At 42.3% G+C, this 24,167-nt stretch overlaps 1 protein-coding gene across 1 annotated transcript in view; it reads right to left on the reverse strand.

Annotated features, from left to right (window-relative positions):
• LOC116978502 (fibroblast growth factor receptor 4-like) overlaps positions 1-24,167 on the reverse strand; it is a 56,440-nt gene that overhangs the window by 26,993 nt on the left and 5,280 nt on the right. Inside the window, exons 2-3 of the mRNA XM_033029679.1 lie at positions 15,602-15,915; positions 811-1,074 (exon numbers count right to left, since the gene is read on the reverse strand). Coding sequence (XP_032885570.1) covers positions 811-1,074; positions 15,602-15,707 — 370 coding nt within the window. The 5' untranslated portion in view covers positions 15,708-15,915. The remainder of the gene's footprint in view (positions 1-810; positions 1,075-15,601; positions 15,916-24,167) is intronic.

Raw genomic sequence — 24,167 nt, forward strand, 5'->3', positions numbered from 1 at the left:
GGACCTATGTCTATCTCCATGATTCAGGGCATGAAAATCCCAGCCATTCACAATGTAGTGAAGTTAATCTGCATTCTTTACTTTGTCAACAAAATTACTAAATCTTATTGGCCTCACACTTCATTGTTTTCTTGCTGTTGAGAAAATTGGAAGAACAAAGAATTTTCGCAGAATGAAAGACCAGTATATATAAAACAAGTAGTAATGATAAATTGTAGTGATCAAAATATTATATTAACATGATGTTCTGTACAAATGGAATACATTTGTCACATGAAAGTAAGTGTATTTATTACTCTTTGGCCCTGTTAGCATCCTTATGTATCACAGTATGGTACGGCAACTGCTCTGTCTCCGACCGGAAAGCACTGCAGAGGGTGGTGAAAACTGCCCAACGCATCACCGGTTCCTCACTCCCCTCCATTGAGTCTGTCCAAAGCATCAAGGACTGCTCTCACCCCAGCCACAGACTGTTTACCCTCCTCCCATCCGGGAGGCGCTACAGGTCTCTCAGTTGCCGGACCAGCAGGTTCAGGAACAGCTTCTTCCCTGCGGCTGTTACACTACTTAACTCTGCACCTTGGTGATTGCCAGTCACCCCCCCCCCCCCGGCCACTCCTTCCCCCAGAAAAATTGCACTACTGCTACTGTTTGCACATATATATATTTTACTGTTCATTATTCTATGTTCGCTCTTCTGGGTGAGATGCTAACTGCATTTTGTTGTCTCTGTACTGTACACTGCACAATGACAATAAAGATTGAATCTGATTGAATCTGAATCTGAAGCATAAAGGAATGAACTCATACCTGCTACAGTTACGGTGAAGTTTTTTAGAATCTTGCCTGTTCCACGCACCACGCATAGGTATAGGCCAGAGTCATTGTATGTAGTCTCGACAATTTCTAGAACCTTCCGTGCTATATGCACTCTTTCACTGGGCAGGATCTGCTCATCTTCTTTGTACCAGTTGACGTTCTCAGATTGATTGGTGCCACATGTCAGCTTGAGCCCATCATGGAGGTCCAGGAGGATATGGTCCTGGGATTCTGCTGCTTCATTGTTGAACAATTCTGTTGGAGGCAGAACAAGGATACTTTAAAAAGGTGACAGCATGTGAAAGAGAGAATATGAGGCAGCCTTTCTTGTTTCTGACCACTGGCATCAGTTGTGGGGAATCCTTTGTTACGGAAGTGGTTAAAGAACACTTCGAAAAGAATCACAAAATGCTGGAGTAACTCAGTGGGACAGGCAGCATCTCTGGAGAGAGGAAATGGGTGACATTTTGGGTCAAGACCCTTCTTTGGACAGAAAGGTCAGTGTGGGAATGAGAAGGGGAATTAAAATGGTTAGCGACCGACAGATCCAGTAGACCTTGGCAGGCTGAGCGCAAACAACGTAGACAGGGTTGAATGACCTTTGCTGTTGCCAAAAATTAAAATTCAGGAAACCTCAAGAGTCATTTGAATGTGAGTATAGCCGGCCTGGAACACAAGCAAACCCCTTATCATTCCTGCGCAGCAGTCACGAGATAACAATGACCATCTCACTACAAACACTTCACAAGGTGCACTAAACTTTGTTCAGGGCTTTACTCTGATGGTTCGACTTTTCTCAACAGGGATTGGTTGGAAAATTGTAGGATAACATTGGCCTGATTCAATTTTTGTCACAGTATTGCAGCAATGGTCACTTATTTAAAAACATTGCAACATGTTGAAATCGTATGACCAAAAGCTACAGCTGTGCATGCATTGCCAAAATACAAACAAACTGAGCCTGGTTTTTGAAGTTTGGTTGTTTCAATTATCCACTAAAATATATCTGCATAATCATGAACTTAACCTACTCCACAGGCCATACAATCAGGCAACAGTGTAGAATGTAATTGCTTTTCTCGTTAAATTAATACTTATAAGAGTATGGTAACTTGTTGCAGTTTAACTAGTTTAGGAGAAAAGGGTTTTAATCACACAACAAAGACTTTCCTGGCATTTTCAAAGCTGCACGGAACCATTTACTAAAGGGCCTGTCCCACGAGCATGCGACTCCATGCGGCAAGCGCGACCTAACGTGATCGCTTGAACCGACCGGCCTCGCAGGGCCGGTCCCACTTCGATCGCCGTAGCCGTATGGAGTTGTGCGGAGCTGGTCCCGACATCGTGTGGGGCTCCGAAAAACTGACCGTGTTCAAAAATTCCGCGCGACAACGGCCTGCCGGCCCACAGCCTCCTCAACGGGCATGCACAGCGTCTCGACGCCATACACAGCGTCTTGACGCCGTACACAGCGTCTTGGCGCCATACGTCACGCGCGAACTTCCCCCAGACTTCGCTCGAACTTCACGTCATTCACTCGACCTCTGCACGGCCCCCGCTTCCGGTTTGGTCGCGCTAGCCGCATACAGGCTCATGCTGGTGGGACCGTCCCTGTACGGGGATCACTCGACCTCCGCACGGCCCCCGAGCGGCCCCCACTTCCGGTTTGGTTGCGCTTGCCGCAAGCAGGTCGCATGCTCGTGGGACAGGCCCTTTACTTCGTTGTTGTGCAGTAGACAATTGCTTGGTAGATTAAACATTTTTTCATTTCCAAAAATTGCCTTTTAATGTCCTGAGAGGAAATGACAAATGATCAAAGATGAAGATCTTTGAAAGGGTAATGAAATAATTTAGAGAGATGAATCTGTGGAAATGGGTTAGGGCAGAAATCAGATCTTATATGGAAGTGAGAATCAGTGTGGACAGCAATGGGGGAAGTAACATTTGAATTAAGGACAACAAAAGATAATGAGAGTTGAGCAATGACTAAATGAGAAATTTTAAAGTGTCCTACTGATATGAATCTACAAAATAAGTGTGAGGAAGAGTAGGACTGATTAGTAACCTAAAAAATGAATTTCCGAACCTGTACACAGTTCACAGTAGAGGCACTAAATTTAGTATTTTGCAACTGTAATGTGAAGGCATTTGAGATACTACGTACCCTAAAAATTGATTAAATATAACTTATGTATCAGGAAGATTGGCGCTACTTTAGATTATAAAACAAGTGATTCAATTGGATCATGGCTGAACTGACAATCCCCAAGTCCATTTATCTGATCCTTTCCCATAACCCTCATTTTACTTATTGAGAACAAAACTCTCCATCTAAAGGATGTCCAAATGAAGCCAGCAACTACAGATCAGTCGGCCAGACTGCTTAATATCTGTGGTACAGTGGATGCTCAAAATGATAATTGAGGATAAAATGATTAATCATTTGAATAAATATGAATCAATATAGAAATGTTGGGATGTACTTTTGTTGAGAGACTCACAAACCTGTGAGAAAGAACATTTTCTTCATACTAGGGATCACAGGGCTGCCAACTCTCACGCATTGAGTGTGAGACTCACGCATTTGACGAAATTCTCACGCTCTCACGCTGATGACAGAAGTTTTCAGGCTCAAAAATATATTTTTTAAAGCATATAAATAAATAAATAAAGTCACACTCCTCCCCACTCATCAATGAGAATAGTTTTCTGTCGGCGGGTTCCCTGTAAAGAACAAGCAATTGGCTTAAGCCCATCGTACACTATTTAAAATGGCAATGTAGACAAAAATGCTGGAGAAACTCAGCGGGTGAGGCAACATCTATATCTGAGTTTGATCCTTCTTCAGACTCAAGCATCTCTCCAGCATTTTAGTCTACCGCTCTATAGATGCTGCCTCACCCGCGTTCACATTCCCGCGCAGATGGTGTGATAGGTGAGACACGGCGGTGGTCCCAGCACCGACACCTCCGCCCCCCGCCCCCCTGCCCCCCGGAGGCACCGCTCATACCTCCCACCCTCACCTCCGGCGGCTCTGTGTCCGTCGGCTGCTCTGTCCACACCGCATGGGGTTTTAACCCTGGCCCGGAGCCAGGAGCGAACCGGGTGAGTGGGGGAGTTGGTGCCGCCTCCGGAGCCGCGGGGATGAATCTCGGGCTATAGCTCCACTCCGATGCCCGACCCCCGGGACATGGTCCGTCACCTCCCTCGGACCCCCGGGTCATTGACCCTCACCTCCCCCGGAGCCCAGCTGGACACAGAGCACCTGGGCCGGCCCACATTCCTGGGGAGGGGGGGAGAGAGGGAAATGCTCCCCGGACATCGCCAAGTCATCGCTCACTCCGGGTGTTGTCGCTGCTTCACTGACACACACTCTCACACACAGCCTAACACACATTGACACACATACTGGCACACACAAGGTTTAAAGGGAAATGGGCCAAATGCGGATAAATGGAACTGGTTTAGATGGGGCATCTTGATCTGCATGGACAAGTTGGGATGAAGGGCCTGTTTCCATACTGTAAAACTATGACACATTGTAGAAAGGGTGCAATTGCTCTAGAGAGGATCCAGGGGCGATTTATGAACATATTGGCAGGGCTGGAATTTTTTTTTCACTTTGAAGAAAGATTTGATAACTATTCTCTGCAGCAACGGAGGTGAAGAAAAGACTTAGTTGAGGTGAATAATAGGTGAGAATAGGACCTGTTTTGCTTAACAAAGAGTGTACGAAGGAACTGCAGATGGTGGTTTAAACTGAAGATAGACACTAAAAGCTGGAATAACTCAGGACAGGCAGCATCTCTGGAGAGAAAGAATAGGTGATGTTTCGGGTTGAGACATTCAGACTGAAGAGGTTGTAAACCAGCCATAAAACACAACGACTGGAGATGTGTGTTATCCAACTAAGGGCAGAAATCAGAATCATGTGTTCATCTTTATTGACGTGATACCATAATAAATATATTACAGAAAAAAGAATTTAATGGGGTGGCACGGTGGTGCAGCGGTAGAGTTGCTGCCTTGCAGCACCACAGATGCAGATTTGATCCTGACTACGGGTGCTGTTTCCATATATATGTTTTACATATATTTCTTAATTTAATTGAACCATATACGGTTGAATATGTGGCATTATTTTCGTCTTGTTTCTCGTCTTCCTTCTCTGCGGAGTTTGAACCGGCCCGTTCGCGGAGCTCGGATTTGGCCGCGGGACTTACCATTGCTTGGCCCGGGGGCCCAACATGGAAAGCCTGGATTGCCACAACACAGATGGAGAACAAGGAAGGAAGAGAGTAGGACTTTAAGACTTTTGCTTTCCATCACAGTGAGGAGGTGCCTGGTAGACTCACTGTGGTGGATGTTAAATTGTGTTCATTGTGTGTTCTGTTATTTTATTTTCTGTCATGACTGCAAGGTATCACATTTTCGTTCAAACTAAAAGTTTGAATAACAATAAAATAAACTTTATACATACTTTATAGTCAAAGGGTAAGATTGATTTATTTGTGCAGAACAGTGATGGAAGTCTGACTCCTCTTGCCTTGTTTCTATGTTTTTGTTTCTCTATATATATGCATAACAGCATGAATTATAATCTGATTTCCATACATGAATATACTAAGGTCATTCTTGTGGTGCACCTGTTGATCAGAGCCTGGCTCTAGTGTGGAATGTTATTAGGAATGTAATTTAGCCTAACCTTATTCATACCTATTCTAATTTGAAGCATAAATGTTGCATTCAAGTGTAAGTTATAAGACTCGCTACAGTATGCACCAGATTGCACAATTTCAAGCTGAAAAATGCAAAAGCTCCCTACCGTGGGAAATGCAAAAGCTCCCTACCCCCCTTATCCCCCACCCGGTTGCTACGCTCCCTCGCAATTTCACACTCTCAACTCTCACCCAATGTTGGCAGCCCTGGGATCATCCTTATGAACCTTGCCCGGATCAATAATATCTTTAAATAGGGAAACTAAAGTTATTCACAGTACTCTGGATGTGATCTAACTGATGGCTTGCGCACTCACAGTAAGACTTTCCTTCTGGCAAAGTCTGACCCCCAATTAAATTAGGGCGAGCATTTCATTACTTTTCCCTATTATCTGTTGCACTTGTGTGCGAGCTTGCTGTGTTTCATGCACAAGGATACACAAATCCCTACCTTATAATTTATCTCTATTTACATAATATCCTGGTGTTTTGTTCCTCCTTCCAAAATGAACAACTTCACATTTTTCCTTATTTGTCAACAATTTACTTACTCACCTGGCCTATCTCAACCTATCCGTAAACTACTTTGTATTCTCTTCATGATATGCCTTCACATTTACTTTTATGTCATCCATAAATCTGGCTGCTTTACATTCATTTCCTTCCTATAAGTGATTAATATGTGTGAGCAAGTCACAAGGTTCAGATGGGATGCACATTTAGGGAAGCAGAACAAAGTTGTGGAAGTAGTGGGCATAACTAGTGTGCTGCTGGGGGACTGGAGAATTGCAGATAATAAATCCTTGATCAAAATATTGTTGTAACGATAAAGCCAGCAAGTACAGATTAGCCAGACTGCTTAATTTCTGTGTTGTGGAGGTTATGTTTAATGATAATTGAGGACAAAATTAATAATCATTTAGATAAATATTGATCAATAAAGAAAAGCTAGGATGTACTTTTGGTAAAGGAGAATCGTTGAGTAAAAGATTTTTGGTGAAGTAGCAGAGAGGCCTTACGTTGGTGAATTTGGATTTATAAAATGTATTTGATAAAATGAACTTAAGAAACCAGTCAACAAAATTAAAGCCTATTAAATAATTGGGAAATGGCCACAGCGCCCAATGGCAGGGAAACTGCTTTGGGAAAAGCAGACAAGTATTATTGCAAATTATTGTTTTTGAGCCTAGAAAAAGATATGCAGTGTTATTCCGTCCGGATCAGTAATGGGATCACTGCTGGCCAGGATTTATATCCATGGCTTGAACTTCGAAGTACAAGGTACCATTTCAAAACCTACAGATGATACAAAACTTTTAATTGTAACAAACAGTGAGGAGAATAGCAGTACATCCCAAATATTCATAGGTGGGGGTGATATTTACAAACATATTAGGTGTGAATGGCCCGTTCATGTTTTGTAACATACTATGGAAGCTTTAGTACTATTAACAATTCTCTTCTTATTTTAGGAGAGGAAGTGGACAAAATATGTCTTCCTTCAACTATGCCAGCACAGACATTCATTTAAATGAATAGATTTCCAATTGACTTTACCTAATAGTGAATGTATGACACAAAGATTTCAATGCCCACACCTACTTAAGTGCATATTCCATAGCGAGTGAAATATTTACATGCAAGATGATCTTATCCTGCATTGGTTATGGTTTAGCTTTTTTTTAAAAAAAGGATGATGATATTCTTCCTGGCACAACTCTATATACAGCTGCAAATTCTATATAAAGCTCAATCCCGTCAAATGTGTACAGCAGTGATTTTTTTGTCAAAAAAAATCAATGTCTTTGTCATCATCAAGCTACCCCCCCACCGGGTTCCACTAGGGTCAATACCTGACATGGGAAGACAAGGTGGAATGATTTGCTGCTTGCTGAGGCATGACCTTTCAACCTTAGCCAACAGCCCAACGGTGACAAGGACAAAAGTACAATGCTCTATAGGATAGGGTGCAGCGAGAGGCTGGAGCACTGCAGGTGTCTTGGAGGAGTTGGGGGGGGGGGGAGGGTTGAGGAGGTCACTCACCAGGAAACCTGACAACTCCATTGACAAACATTTCAACCACTGACAGATCTTAAAGTCAATGCCTTTGGGTGGAATACTTAAGGGCATGGCTTCAAAGTGACCAAAAGTCACAACTCAGTTACATTCTGTAAAAAATAGCATAGCTGAAATGGTAAGGACTGTGCACGTGTTGGAAAAAAAGAGGAAACAGATTCATTAAGATGGACTCATTAAAGCCAAAACATTGTTAACAACCAGTCTCTTCACTCAGAGTTAAACAATTTTTAAAAAGGGTTTAATAACTGCTGAGTGTAATCTTTGGTGTTTTATTGGTTTGGCTTAAATTAGGCAACATGGTAGTTCATGGTGCAACATGGAGATTAGGCACTAGAAATATAACAGATTTTACACTTAATCTGATTATTAGCAAATTAAATTTCAGGTGAGTCTGTGGGAATGGGTTTTTAAAAAGGTGTTAAACATGAAAGTAGGGTCTTTACTTTCTTTTCTCTTGGTGTTCAGCGCTTTCGTCTTCACTCTGAGAAATTGTTGGGAGAAATAACTGGTAGGAGTAAAGCATATTATCGAGCAAATCAACCAGCAAATTCAGGGATTAAGAAGATTGTAGTAATTACAGGTTTACAGATTACACTGGCCATTTCTTTTCCCTCGCTTCATTGTTTCCTGAATATGGTATAGCATCTTTAGCTTCCCAGTTATCATTGAGAACATTAAACATTAATTACCCATTAAGCTAGGTATGGTAAATTAGGGCTGAAATTTACATCTTAATTATCTACTATTACCATGGTAATTGTAATCGCAAAACCAATCCATCCTCTCAGGCTCAGTAAGATTTAATTTAGTCTCTTAATTGAATTGTGTTCAACTTCATTCTGCCATATTGAAAATTGTTGCCAGATTTTAAAGTACAAAGCTAACATTTTAAACATTTTCCTTTTACCCTTTGAATTATGCAATCTAATATTTGATTCCCCTCTGTCCCTGACCGTTGTAATAAGATAAGACACAAAAAGCTGAAATAACTTAATGGGTCAGATAGCATCTTTGGAGAAAACGAATAGGTGAGTGTAGAAAATTCACCTATTCCTTTTCTCCAGAGTGCTGCCTAACCCATTGAGTTACTCTAGTTTTGTGTGTCTATCTTCATTTTAAACCACCATTTGCTGTTCCTTCCTACACAGGGAAGTATAATTTCTCTGTCACATTCTTAATCATTGAACATAGAACAGTCCAGCCCAAAAAACAGGCCCTTTGGCCCATAATGTCCGCTGCACACATGGTGCCAAGACCATCTCTTATCTAGAGATTATCTCATTTTTTAATCTCTGACACCTCTCTCCCCTTCCTTGATCTCTGTCTCCATCACAGGGGACTGATGTCTAGTACAAACCAACCTACACTTCCTCCCACCCTGCCTCTTGCAATGATTCTATCTCCTACTCTCAATGTCTCTGTCTCTGCTGTATCTGCTCCCAAGATGAGGATTTCGGTTCTAGGACATCAGAGATGTCTTCTTTCTTTAGTAAACATAGATCACTTCGGTGTAGGAAAGAACTACAAGAAGGGTCTTGACCCAAAACTTCACCTATTCCTTTTCTCCAGAGATGCTGTCTGACCTGCCGAGTTACTCCAGCTTTTTGTGTCTATCTGTAGTTTTTCTTCTCCTGACATATTTATTTATTTAATTCTTTATTTCGAACAGAAAAAAAGAATAAAAAGCAAGTGTGAAATAGCATACAAAAAACAAAACAAGGATATTTATAAAGTGTCATAAACAATATCTATAAATAAATGAAATTGTGTGTCCGAAAAGGAGCAGGAAGAAGCTAAAGCTTATTAATTCCCACCCCTTATTCAACTGCTTATAATTATCTTATACAAATTTAGCAGCTATATGTACACCATATGTACACCAGCAGCTATATGTACACCAAATTATTTACATTTATACACTAATCAAATATTTACAAAGCCATACAAAAAAGAGAGCAAAATAAATAAAAAAGAAAAGAAAAAACCCTCATATACTATACAGTATCTTAGTCATATATACAACCCATCACCCTATAATCACCCTTCCCAATACAATCAGTATAACAAATATCCCACTCACAATCACCTATCCTCATCCCAATATCCTTTTAAAAAAGTGTTTTTGTACATCTTTGTAAACTGAATTATGTTTGGGCTAAGTTTTATCTCCTGTTCCAGACCATTCCACAAATTCACACCACAGATTGCTATGCACATACCTTTAAGAGTTGTTAAAATTATGTTCCCCTCTCAAATTATACTCACCCTGTCTTTCCATAAACAGTTTTTGTATATTTCTTGGAAGTAAATTATTTCTTGCTTTGTACCTTGATTTGTGCAGTCGTAAATTTAACCAGATCGGTGAACTTCAGTGTATGTGACTAAGAATAATAAATTGGTATGTTCAAGATATCCAACGTTATTGATAATTCTTATTGCTCTTTTTTGTAATGTGCATAACGGCTGTAGGTTGGTTTTGTAGGTGTTACCCCATATCTCCACACAGTAACTCAGATATGGCAATATGAGTGTATTATACAGAGTATGTAATGATTTGTGGTCCAGAATGTGTCTTGATTTTCCCAATATTGCTATAGACATTGCCAGTTTTGCTTTGACGTGGTTTATATGTGGTTTCCAGCAGATTTTGTGGTCTAAGATCACACCAAGAAATTTATTTTCATATACTCTTTCTATACTTATGTTATCTATTTTCAATAGTACTTGATGGTTTGTTTTATGTTTTCCAAATAGCATAATCTTTGTTTTGTTTAAATTTAGAGACAATTTGTTGACAGATGGATTCCTCACCCATGTTTCCTCCGTGTCCCATAGTTTTGCACTCACTTCCCTTCCCCCAAGTTGCACAAGGATAGACATCACCTGGTCCTCACATTTCACCCCATCAGCCCTCGCATCCAACACATCATCTTCCGACATTTCCGCCACCACCAATATCATCCCACCACCAATAGCACCTTCCCATCTCCACCCCTTTCCACCTTCAGCAGCGACCACACCCTCAGCAACTCCTTGGTTCACTCATCCCTCCACACCCAAACCACCCTCTCCCCAGATACTTTCCCCTGCAACCACAGGAGATGTAACTGTCCCTTTATCTCCCCCCTTGCCTCCATTCAGGGACCCCAGAGGTCCTTCCAGGTGAGATAAGCGGTTTATTTGCACCTCCTTTAATCTCATCGACTGCATCTGGTGTTCCCGATGTGGACTCTTGTATATTGGGGAGACCAAACGTACACTCGGCGACTGTTTTGTTGTATACTTGCGCTTGGTCTGCCAAGGCTACTGGGTTCTCTCGATTGCTAACCATTTCAAATCTCCTTCCAATCCCCACAGTGACCTTTCAGTCCTGGGCCTCCTCCATCGACAGAATGAGGCCACACACCAACTCGATGAATAGTACCTCATATTCTGTGTGGGTAGTCTACAGCTCAACAGTATGAACATCGAATTCTTCAATTTAGGTAACCTCTGACAAATGGCCTTATCTCGATCAATGTGTTTGCTTGTAAAAATTAACGATTGAAGGGATAAGAATCCCCTTTACCTACAACGAAGTTATGCCGTTGCAAGGCTTTACAATTTTGAATTATAATTTTGTCGTTGTTCTGTAGTGAAAGAAAAAATAAATTTATACGGCATCATGGGATCTTTAATATCCATCAGAGTGTATTTTCTTTGTTTAAAACAGTGGATTGCTGGCGGGTGCAGATTCAGTGGGCCGAAGGGCTCGTTTCCACGCTGTATCTCCAAACTAAATTAAATGGATTCATAGACTGTTTCCCTCCTGAATTTTTTTTATAATGCACTGCTTTTCCAGTTTTCTATTAGAAGCTGCAGCCTTGCCCTTGCCCTTGCCTAGTGCATGGACCTTATTTTAAATTAAAAGTTACAGCTGGTCTCCAATTCTCTGTCAGGCGTGGTTGGATTTACCATGCTTGCTGACCCAGGTGGCAGCAAACACAGGCCAATCCCAGGTCACAAAGTGTTAATCCTTGCTCTCTGGGTGCATAGCAACAACAAACACAAGACTCAAAGCAAGCCCGCCTTTCTCCACAGGCGCTGGCCTGGAATTCTCTTATTCCTTCACAGAGAGATCGAGTCCCACACTGGGAAGCAAACAAAGCTATTTCATCTTCCAACCATGACAGATGAAGAAACTTATTAAGATGTCATTTATCTCCAGCTGTGTTAAAGAGATGCAGCCCGCTATTTAAAATTATGAATAAAATGCAACCTGCTTGTCATGCCTTTTAATTTGCCCAACAGTGATCGACTTTGGTCTGAAATGCTGGGTTTGATTAACTGAAAATCTCTATTGTAATGTACATTTCTCAATCAGGAGGAAGGAAGGCAAAGGAGACAGAGAGCGGAGGACAGACAGAGAGGGAAAGACAGAGAGGGATGGATTTTACACACAATAGCATTTTATCATATAGTGTTATACCATTCAGTCACAATGAAGTGGGCGTTTGATTTTCTTGGCTCCATCCTTCTAAGTTCTTGCATGTTCCTTTAACAATATTCAGCCGGCATCTACTTAATGTTCCTTTGCCTGATTAAGCAACTTAGAGCAGGAGGATCATGATTAAATGTCAGCTGGGTCAATAGAGTGACTTGCTGACAGCATTAAGGGATGCAGACCAGATGAAAACCCCAATATATTTTTTAAGGAAAATGTATATGTTTTTTTTCAATTATTTCAATTGTCCAGACAATCAAAATGCAGGCTAGTATAGATTTTGATTGCACACAGGAATAAGCTGTTCAAATTGTCACACAGTTCAGAGTCAAATCTGCGGACTAGTGTCGCTATGTACCATATTCTAATAAGAATGGAGATAGAATAGCTTAAAAATGAGTGCTAACCGAGTAAACAACACAAGAAAACTTCACAACATCGGAAAATACCATGTCTACCATTCTCTTGGACATCAGGCAGAGTGAGGAGGTGCCAGAGAGTTTACCCTGGTTTATCAGATGGGCTCTTTTAGAGGACACAGAATGACAATCTAAAATGCTACTAAATCCACGACGATCTTTCACTTGTTAAAAGGAGGAATTTAATCTGCTTTTTTCCTTGCAATCCTACTCTCTGCCTGGCTGAATAAGGTTGCATTATTAATTAGCCCCTTCTCTTATCCTCCCACTACACTCTATAAACATATTTTAATCTTCACACACCACCTGGGTAGACAAGGCCTTCCAATGACCTTTGCCCACTGGCAGCTTGTTCTGATCAATCTTCTGCTTTTGGTTCCACTTTTTTCATGCTAATATAATCTTTTTATAAAATTAGAATTTTAATTGTTTACAGTAACATTCATTCTTTCAAAGAGAGGTTTATCTGTCCTACATTTGGTAATTCTCATATTGCTATTGTGGCCTCTTGCTATTCTTTCTTTATAATGCTGTGTTTTCCTACAACAGAAAACACTAATGCCAGATTACTTGATTATTGCAAGTACTTGCTTACACTATTTCACCATCAACATCGGCCACTTCTGCCCTGCCCTATCTTATCTGTTGCTCAAACCTTATCTTCACTCAGTTACCCGCAACATTGTTCTCTTGATCTCCGATCTCTGTAAATTCCTCGGGGTTAATTGCCCTACCACAGATGACCAAGTCATCAGCCCACTCTCTGGAGTTTTCGCCCTACCCTTTGCTCCCTAGTCACCAATCATTTTATCCTTGGTAATGCACCTGTGATTTACCGTGGTATTCAAGGTTCTGCATAATTCCTGGTGGGTGTTGTTTTAAAGTGTCTCCCCCCCCCCCCCCCCCCCCATCTGAACTGTCCTCAGATCACAAAAGATGTTAAATAAATGTAAATGACCCTCCCTTTCAAATACATCACTCCCGTACCATATGGGTTTCAATCAGAAGTGTACCCTGCATGCTGACACATGTAGACAGTTACGGTCAGTTAATTACAACTTTTTCAGGTTGACAGTCTTGTACATGGCATCCGTTTCGTAAAAGCTGCCAAAATTGACACCAGCATAGTTCCAATACCAGTTACAAAAAGCATTGGTTCAAGCCCTGTATCAGAGCAGTACATTGCTCCCCTTATTGCTGCAAGTTTGTTATTCAGTGAATCTTGACCAACTGGGTTTATAACTGGACTTTTTTTCTATTAGGGGGAACAATTTGTGGATTACTAACAACAATTAAGGGCCCAACTACTCAGCTGGTCATTCAAACACATTCAATAGGCAAGCGGTTCATTGAACTTGCAAACAGCAATGTCGTTGGTGAGATGTGCAAGAATGATAAATTGCACATTTTATAGATAAATTCTATATTGTCTACAAAGAACATAAATGTCTTTCATGCACATTTGATCATTAAATGTGGTTTGGTAGTACTTTTACCAATTAGAGTACAATGTACAATTGAAGCAAGTAATATAAATTAGCTTAATCCAGTGAAATCTGCATAACAAAATGGCTAGACTGCCTAGTGACACCTATTGCAAAAACATTTTTTAAATGAAACTAGCTGGAAAGTGTACAGTGAAAGCTTACACTAATAAATAATTGAACTTTAGAGTTTTATACAATACTAAAAACAAACCACACAGTGCACCTAAGAGTGAGGAAGGATGAAGAGATGGACAGATACTCCTTCTGCAACCAAAAGCCTGCTATTCATTAAACAAGCATTCCTTAATTGCCTCTATGTCTGTAACAATTAAATATTCCTGAAAATTAGCCAAGCTCCTTCGCCCTCCATTCAAGAGGAGCAGAGAAGAGTTGCTTGCAGGCCGTGTGAACTCCACGCCTCGTCTAGGCTGCTATGTGTGAGACGCTCACTCCATTCATAATAAACTGACAGCTTCTGTTTCTGGTGCCACAGACAACAGTGGGGTGGGGAGTTGGATTGTCCTTTCCAGAGTGGCAGGCTCGCTTCTGTTCCCTCCGCCTCCCCCTCCCCCTCCGTCACCCCTTTCCTTCATAGGATTTGGCCTGGGGCCACCATCCTCACATTAGAGCCCAGAATATTGAAGGAGAGAGTGACACACAGAATTGAGCCTGAGCGGGTGCTCTTTATACACAAATGTACACAGTTCCCAGGGACAATAAATAGGCCACCACTCAAAGACAGGCTAGATTACAGTGCATATTTATCTGGACAAAGGCTTCTCTCTGGGATGAGACTTTGGGGGCAGTGTGTGAGCCAGCCTAATGAGATCTCACGCAGAAAAACCCCTCCGTAACCACACCACAGCCTAGATACCTCCTTTAACCCTTGAAATACGGAGAAATATTTAAATAAGATTCCATTTTCAGATTGCTAGTGCTTTTGTACTTTGGTATTTTAACCAATAATACTGTATGTTTTAAAGATTGAATCATACTTTTACAATAATTTAGGAAGATTCTTCCGAAACATTGTCAAAGCTCTTTGGTGCCTGACCAAAAAACAGCAGATTAAAGTTGAAATCCTAATTCGCACCAGTATGATAATTCCTGAATATCATCCTTGATATGTGCTAGTTTGTTTAAAGTCAGATTGGAAATGGTAATGCTACAATCGACTCATTGGTCATGAAGGGAAATTAACACCCTTAAGATCAGCAAGTCAATAGAGTTGGCTGTTGACCCAAGGAAGGGAAGTAGTGAACACAACCATACCTTCATCAATGGAGCGACTGTAGTAATAGCCGATGCCTTCACGTTTTGAGGCATCTAATAATGAGCCCTAAAATTAATGTTGATGGCCCCTTTCAACTGCCCAAATATATAAGGACTGAAATCCAGTTCACTGGCCTGCATATGAGCATTATTGGATCTAGAACCAATCAATCTAGACTTAATGCTGTATTGATCCTTCTTAGTCCATAACATTTAGCATAATATCACTCTATTTACCATTTGACCCATTGGGAGAGCTTTTAAGAATCAGCTCCACCAACATTCTAATAAAATATCAACTTAATTCCATTCTATTGGCCTTACCTAGTTGCGAATTATTTTCTTCCAACTGTGATACAGTGGGCCTTGACGTAGTGGGTGTAAGGAGGGTGAACAAGCAGAGACACAGATGGCATGGCACGTGGCTCATACCTCTTCCTTTGGTTAAAATTCAAAGTTATAAATTTTCCAAAACTTGGTAGCTCAATTGTTCTGGGCATTCATTGGGACAACGAAGGCACCCTCAGCCTGATTTTCTTTTGCACTTTAGTTGTTCTGCGCAGTCATTGGCAAGGATCTGCATACGACTTTGAATTCTTCAATTGGACAATCTTGACTCTTGAATTGCTGGTGATCTCCTGGAAGAGAACACAAAATAATCAGATCAAAATAATAGCTCCCTGTGTATATGGGTTTTCCAGCATGCACATCAAGTTGAAAGCGACATTATATATCACGCAACTGAAGTAATGGCGTCTCCTGCCAGCATGTACGAGTGATAGATCTGTCCAACTTTTGCTGGTAGGTTTATAATCATGATGTCTCGTTATCTAGATAAGTTGTGGGAGGATGCCACAGAAAAAATAAAATAATTTATAGTATTTCTCAGATGTTTACCTTACTGGCACTGGACACTGAATATCAGAAGGTATCAAAGCATCCCAGCTCAGAGCCAATCGTCCACAATGTTGGTGTCTCTGTGAGACCACTGTTGACTGGCATCAATAGTGGAAGTCATCAGAAAGTCATCTTGCATTACCGAAAATGTTGTCACCAACTGTTAAGAGTCATAAAGTCATACAGCAAGGCAACAAGCCCTTCAGCCCATCCATACTGGCAAATAGGCCCCATATAAGCTAGTCCCACTTGCTTGCGTTTGATCCATATCCATTTGAACCTTTCCTATCCATATGCGTGTCTCTTCTCTGTCATGTGGTTCTGCTCCCACTTTCCCTCCCTCCAGATGCAACAAGGACAGACTATTTCTTGGTCCTCAGCTTTCACCCCACCAGCCTCCGCATCCAACACATCACCTCCAACATTTCCATCAGCTCCAATGTGATCCCACCTCTAATCACATCTTCCCATCTCCACTCCTTTCTGCCTTCCACAGAAACTGCTCCCTCTGCAACTCCTTGGTTCATCTGTTCATCCATTCATCTTACCCAAACCACCTCCTCCCCAGGTATTTTCCTCTGCAATCGCTGGAGATGTGGCACCTGTCCTTATAGCTCCCCCTTGACTCCATCCAGGGACCCCTGACAGGTGAGACAGAGGTTCACATGTCCTCTCCTAACCTCATCTACAGCTTGCGTGTTCCCGATGTGGTCTCCTGTATATATAAACATAGACTTGGCGACCATTTTGCTGAACATTTATGCTCGGCCCCCAAGGCCTACTGGATCTCCTGGTTAACCATTTTAACTCCCCTTCCCATTCCCATACTGAGCTTTCTGTCCTGGGCCTCCTCTGTAGTCAGAGTGAGGCCACACACAAATTGGAGGAGCAGCCCTTATATTCTGCTTGGATAGTTTACAACCCAGCGGTATGGACGTTGAATTCTCTAATTTGGGGCAACTTCTGCAAACTCTCCCCTCTCCTCCCTCTTTTCCCCGTACCTCCACTAAAAGTCAGTCGATCAGTTCCACAGTTTGCAACAATGCATTCCTCTTAGGATCACACCGTCCTTAGCCAACAATCAGACCTGAAACGTCACCTGTCCATTTTCGCCAGAGATGTTACCTGACCCGCTGAGTTACTTCAGTCTGTCTTTACAATATATCGCAACTTGTATACATAATTTCCTGACTGATGCAGCCCAGTATGTCACAAGTTTTCTTCACCACTATCAATCTGCAACGTCACTTTCAAGGAACTATGTTCCTTTTAGACTTCAGACTTTAGAGATACAGAGTGGAAACAGGCCCTTCGGCTCGCAGTCTATAGGATAGCACTAGCACCGAGTAGGATAGCACTAGCACTATCCTACACAAAACAGACAATTTACAATTGTACCAAAGCCAATTAACCTACAAACCTGTACGTCTTTGCAGTGTGTTTAGTTTAGTTTAGAGATACAGCGGGGAAACAGGCCCTTCGGCCCACTTGGTCCGTGCCGACAAACTCGGAGGAAACCGAAGATATCGGAGAAAACCCATGCAGGTCACGGGGAGAACGTACAAACTCAGAACAGAGTGCGCCCGTAGCCAGGTTCGAACCTGGGTTTCCGGCGCTGCATTCGCTGTAAGGCAGCAACTCTATCGCTGCGCCAACCATGAGCACCGGAGCGCCCAGAAAAAACCCACGCGGTCACGGGGAGAATGTAACAACTCCACACAGACAGCACCCATAGTCAGAATTTAACCCAGATCTCTGGGGCAGCAACTATACCACTGCGCCATTGTGCTGCCCCAGTATCTGTACTGGATATCTCTGGTCTACAACACACCCAGGACTATGCTGTTCACTGGGAAACTCTAACCCAGTGAGACTTCCCAAAATGAAACACCATACACTTATTTGAATTAAATTCCATTTGCCATTCATCGTCCCACTTGCCCAGCCGATTAAAAACCACTGTAATTCTTGATAACCACCTTCACTGTCTACAATACCACCAGGGCCAGAGTTAGATGAAGAGAGGCCCTAGGCTATTCCACTTGTGAGGCCCCTCCCAATCCCCCAACCCCACGACGAGAGGAAGATGGACGAGTCCACCAGATTGACACCGATGTGCAGCCGAGCGTGGCCAATGAGATAAGGGCTGGAAAGCTGCGCTTTTTATTTATTGCCAGTGCTAGTGTCGAGTTATCGGCTTAAAACACTATTATTCTGAAATGGAGGGCAAGGAAAATTACTGAAGTGTTGTTTACGGACTACAGTGTGTTGTGACAGCATATGTAAGAAAGGCCTATGACAGTGTCAAAAATATTATACATCAGGCCCGTACGAAGCTTTTCAAAAAGGGGGTTGGCATGGCAGGATTACAATGCGAAATAGGTGCACGCAGCACATATCACAAGTGCGACGCTCAAAGACCCTTGCGGCCGGGGTCCAGGGCCCTTTAGCGGGCCCTGGAAGCTCTGGGGTTTTAGATGCTCTTTGGTGCATTCTGAGCCTTATTTTGGAGCACCAAATTTAAGACCAATATTTCATAAATAATTTTGGTTGAGTCAAGAGTAATGAGTGGTTGGAATGGGATGATTGGGGACATTGTTGTATACATTTTTTTAAATCAAGAATTGAAGCCGTCCTTGATTTAATAATTAAGTTGTACTGTAAAATGTTATGTAAAATGTTATAAAGGAGGATGCAAACACTGCAAATAAAATACTGTAAGTTTTTGCAGTAAATAAAACCTATTTTAGAAAATGGTTTCTGTGTTGATTTGATTGCCAGTTACTGTTCGACTGTGTTAGTGTGTGCACATTAAAAATATGATGCAGAATGAAAGTCGCAAACTATGGAATACATATTTTTCAGTATTGTTATCAAGGAAAAGAAAGCAGTTCCAATTGTTTGATAATATTCATAAGGAGTAGAAAATATAATTGCTCTAAAACCGACCTTAATTTTGCAATCTCACTAAAGATAATCCCCCTTTCCCTCTCCCCCCTCCTCCTTCCCCCTCCCTCTCCCTCCACCTCTCTCTCCTTCCCCATCTCTCTTTCCCCCTCCCCCCTTCCCCCCTCTCTCCCCCCTCCCCTCCCTCTCTCTCCTCTGTCTCAACCCCCCGTTCCCCCTTTCACATCCCCCCTCTCTCTCTCTCCCTCCCTCCCACGCAGCGAGGCTCTGACTCCTCGCCGCAGACACCGCAGCCCCCCCCCCCCCCCCCGACCCGGAGAAACGGGCACTCCTGCAACGCAATATTCCACTATTTACCTGGAGTAGAGGTGATTGTGTGGAGTGCAAATGGAGATCTGAACCCGCCTGGGCCCACTGCACACGTGCGGAGAGACAGCGTCACTTTGCGCCGCTACTACGTCACCAGCTTCCCCTACTGCGCAGGCACGGATGGTCGCAATTTTTCCCCCCAAAACTTCCAGCGGGCCGGAGCCAGAATTTCGGGTAATTACCGTCAAAGTGGAAACGCTGATAGTGCTCCAATTTTTTTTTCTCTGGATTTTTTTTACTCTGGGAAAAAAACACCTTGGCCGGAGGCCCCCTAGATTTTGAGGCCCTAGGCTTCAGCCTATGAAGCCTATAGGTAAATCCAGCCCTGCCAAGGCCCCCCTAGATCTCGAGGCTCTAAGCTTAAGCTTGTGAAGCTTATATGTAAATCTGGCCCTGAATACCACCTATTTTAATGCCATTTGCAAACCTCCAAATCATTGATATAGGTGACAAACAACAATGGGCCCAGCAGCGATTCTTGAGGCACATCATTAGTTACAAAAGATAAACCCTCTGCTTCCTACTATGAAGATAATTCTTTATCTGGTTAGTTACATCCCCCTGGATTCCATGCAATCTTGGCATCCAGAGCAGTCTACCATACACAACTTTATCAAAGGCCTTGCTGAAGCCCATGTAGATTATATCTATGGCCTTTCCCTCATCAATCTTCTTGATTACTTCTTCAAAAAACTCAATCAAATTTGTGAGACTCAATCCCCCAGTCACAAAACCATGTTGACTATCCCCATCCCTAATCAATCATTAGGGTGGCACAGCAGTTGAGTTGTTGCCCTACAGCGTCAGAGACCTAGGTTCAATCCTCACCTCGGTTGCTGTCAGGACAGAGTTTGTACAATCTCTGTGACCGTGTGGGATTTCTCCAGATGCTCTGGTTTCCTATCACATTCCAAAGACGTGCAGGCTTGTAGGTGAATTGGCTTCTGTAAATAGTCCCTAGTGTGTAGGATAGAACTAGTGTATGGGTGATTGTTAGTCGGTGTGCATTTAGTGGACTGAAGGGGCTGTTTCCAGGCTGCATCTCTAAACTAAACCCCTGACTTTCCAAACGCATGGATATCTTATCCCTCGGAATCCTCGCCGGTAACTTTCCTACCATAAATGTTAGGCTTACTAGTCTATAGTTCCCGCATTTCTCTTTCCAACCCTTCTTACATAGTGGCAATAATGTTAGCCACCCTCCAGTCCACCAGCACCTCACCACTGTCCAATGATGATTCATATATCTCAGTCAGGACTTCTGCAATTTCCTCCCCGGCTTCCTACAGTATCCTTAGATAAATCCAAACAGCCCACAAGATTTATCTACCTTCATACATCTTAGGGCATCCAGCACTTCCTCAACTCTGATATGGACTGGTCTCAAGACATCTCCATTAACTTTCCCAATTTCCCTAGTCTTCATATGTTTTTCTCGGCAGTAAAAACAGGTGAAATATTCATTGAGGACCTTGCCCACAAACTGTTGTTTGCCCAGTGAAATGTCAGCGAATACTCCATTTATCTTAGCTGCAGAATGTAAAAAGCTAAAGTAAACAGACCCTCAAGGACATATTTCCATCCTCTGGCTTAGGTGATATGTGGCTGGCAGAGACACTTTGTCTTTTACAAATTTCACATGATTTCTATTCTGATGAAACAAATAGGGTGTAAATTGGAGGCTGTAGGGCAACTGAGGGGTGGGGGAGGTGCGGGGGGGATATGCATGCACGTGTGCTGAATTTTGAAATTCAATTTTTATTCAATTTCTCTCAGCTCTGCTTTATTCATCTGACGATTTTTGTTCGAAATACTCATAGCTCACAATTACAGACACCTGGTATTATTGTGGCCTGCCTTAGAATAATTCATAGTGTGAAGAAGTGTTTTTGACCGTCCATCCAGGAAGTGTGTAATTCCTTTCCATTAAATCACCAAGCTGTTTCTCACAATTCTAATCACTATATCTCTAGTAACCTACTGTAAAGTTAATTTCAAATGTTGATCATTGTGAAATAAGCAAGAATATTTGCACATGCCTTATTCTTTCATGAGTGCGCTAGTCGTTAAATTCCCATGCACTCATAATAAGAGCTGCCTACTTTATCACTGCTCCAGTTTAAAAAAATATATCAAATTGAATCAAAATAAGACTGTACAAGTGGAAATTTGGATTGTTTACTGTTTAACAAGGTCAGAACATGCCGCTCAGTGTCCTTTGAACATATATATCTATATTTGCTAATTCAACTATAGACCCGAGCATTGATAAGAACCTGGAAAAGTCAAATGAAACAAACATGCAGGTGATCCCAAGATGTGCGCGCATTGTGTTTAAGCTGCTGCCTTACAGCGCCAGAGGCACGGGTTCGATCCTGACTACGGGTGCTGCCTGTACTGAGTTTGTACGTTCTCCCCACGACCTGCATGAGTTTTCTCCGAGATCTTCCAGAGATATACAGGTTTGTAGGTTAATTGGCTTGGCATAAAATGTAAAAATTGTCCCTACTGTGTGTAGGATAGTGTTAATGTGTGGGGATTGTTGGTCGGCGCGGACTTGGCGGACCGAAGGGCCTGTTTCCGTGCTGTATCTCTAAACTAAAGTACTGTGCTGCTTATTGCCTCCCTCACTTTCAAGTTGGCATAGAATTAATTTCTTTAGAAAATCTTGACCAATACATACTGACGCATTCAGCAGTTTTCTCGATGAGAATGGCAAAACCCCTTGTACTTGAATTGCAAAGAATTCTGTGTATTGATGCTGTAAATGGCCTTTTTAAAATGCATGTAATATCATTAACAAAGCACTTTAACATACTTTTGTTTAGCAGGCAAATACGTTGTTCTGTGTGGTACTCACTCAACTGCACACATTAGGAAGAACAGGTTCACTTATCTGATTTGTACTTAATTAATTAATCCCACCTGAACTGCAAATATGATCAACAGCAAACTTGGATGCAGAAAGGAAATATCAATCATCTGCCCAGTATCCAACAACAGTTTCCAGGAATGTATTCAGCTTATTAATGAAAGAGGAAAGATTTTGCTTCCACTATGACATGCCTCTGGTTGGAATAACTTGCTGTCTCTTGTTATAAAATGATGAGTGCACATAGCTCCCACAATAATGTGCAGGGGGAAACTGGTTAAAGCAGACACCTCCCAAATGCAGAGACAGAACCGGCTGCCAGACTATTGCAGCTTGGTAAATGGATGACACCTCCCCCTATTAAAAGACCCTCATATTATATACAATGAATGCTCACTCGAACATTGTAGTGGTTTCAGAGAATCAGCTCTGATTTTGAAAGGGAAAACATGCCTGCCTCTCCTTCCCCACCCCTCAGCCCTCCCCCCTCCAAACTTAAGATCACAGGAAAAGATGCTGTATGGTTGATTAGTTTCTTTAACTTGGGAGTACAACAGCAAACAGTTGTGAAAGCAGCCAATCTTGACGAACAGCGGGCTCTCTGTTCACTGAAAAAAAGCGTGTCCGTTTTTCACTCACTCTATCTTCCTGTTGTTTTAAACTCGGGATCCGAAAGAGCTTTGCTCAAGACAGGGGAGCGATTCTTCTTTCGTCCGCTCTCACTTGTCTGGGCCATCAAGGGCCATCTGTTCATTCTGCTGTTATCACAGTGTTGACAAAGAAGCCTCTTACTTTCCAACCAAAGCTCAGAGCGCAATCCCTCCACTTGCCTTCCCCTCACCCCTCCACTTACTACTTCAAACCCCCTCCTGAATCCCATTGCCTCTGGCTCCTATATCTCAGCATTCCTTGTTTATCTCTTATGTTTGTCACTTGCCTAGCATTTGTCAAGTGTCAAGTGGAATAAGACAGAGCCCTTTCTTGTCAGCTGAATAATTAAATATTCTAATTTGGGCATTCTGATTTGGTCCCTTGCTGTGGCCAACACTGTTGAACTGCTTTATTCTGTTGAAAGATGTGCCATCGTGAAGTGGAGTCAGCCTGTAGCCACACTTGATGGTTTAGTATTTATCCAGTCAATTACAGAGATCAGAACATACTTAGCTTTAATTCTCACTCAAGCAAGGATGCTGTAATTGGCCTCCAGACTTTTAAATGAATAATAGGCATTTTCAATCAACTATGATAATCTATCAGATGAAGGCAGATTTGTGTTTGAATGTGATGCCTCCCACAATCAGATGGCTTGTTAGTTCTAACATAAAGGCTCCGTGCAGCATGGTGGTGCAGCGGTAGAGTTGCTGCCTTACAGTGCAAGAGACCTGGGTACGATCCTGACCACGAGCGTGCGTCTGTACAGAGTTTGTACATTCTCCCCATGATCTGCGCAGGTTTTCTCTTGAAAGTTCCACTTTCCTCCCACATGCCAAAGACGTACAGGTTTTTCGGTATATTAGCTTGATATAGTTGACAATTGTCCCTAGTGTATAGGATAGGGTAAGTGTGTAGGTATCGCCGGGCGGCGTGAAGTAAGTGGGCCGAAGGGCCCGTTTCTGTGCTGCACCTCTAAACTAAACTAAGATACAAATTAATGACTACTGTGGATAGTATGTAGAACAGGTTTCAATGACTATGGATAGTATGCAGAATAGGATTCAAACCCTTAGAATTAGGTAGGAGAAAACTGATGGGAATTGCAAAATAAAAGAATGCGAGAAGTGGAAACAATGAACTGCTGGTTTACAGAAGAAGACAGAGATCTGGAGTAGCTCAGCAGGTCAGGCA

Source organism: Amblyraja radiata, chromosome 11 (genome assembly GCF_010909765.2).
Source record: "Amblyraja radiata isolate CabotCenter1 chromosome 11, sAmbRad1.1.pri, whole genome shotgun sequence".
NCBI classification, from domain to species: domain Eukaryota; kingdom Metazoa; phylum Chordata; class Chondrichthyes; order Rajiformes; family Rajidae; genus Amblyraja; species Amblyraja radiata.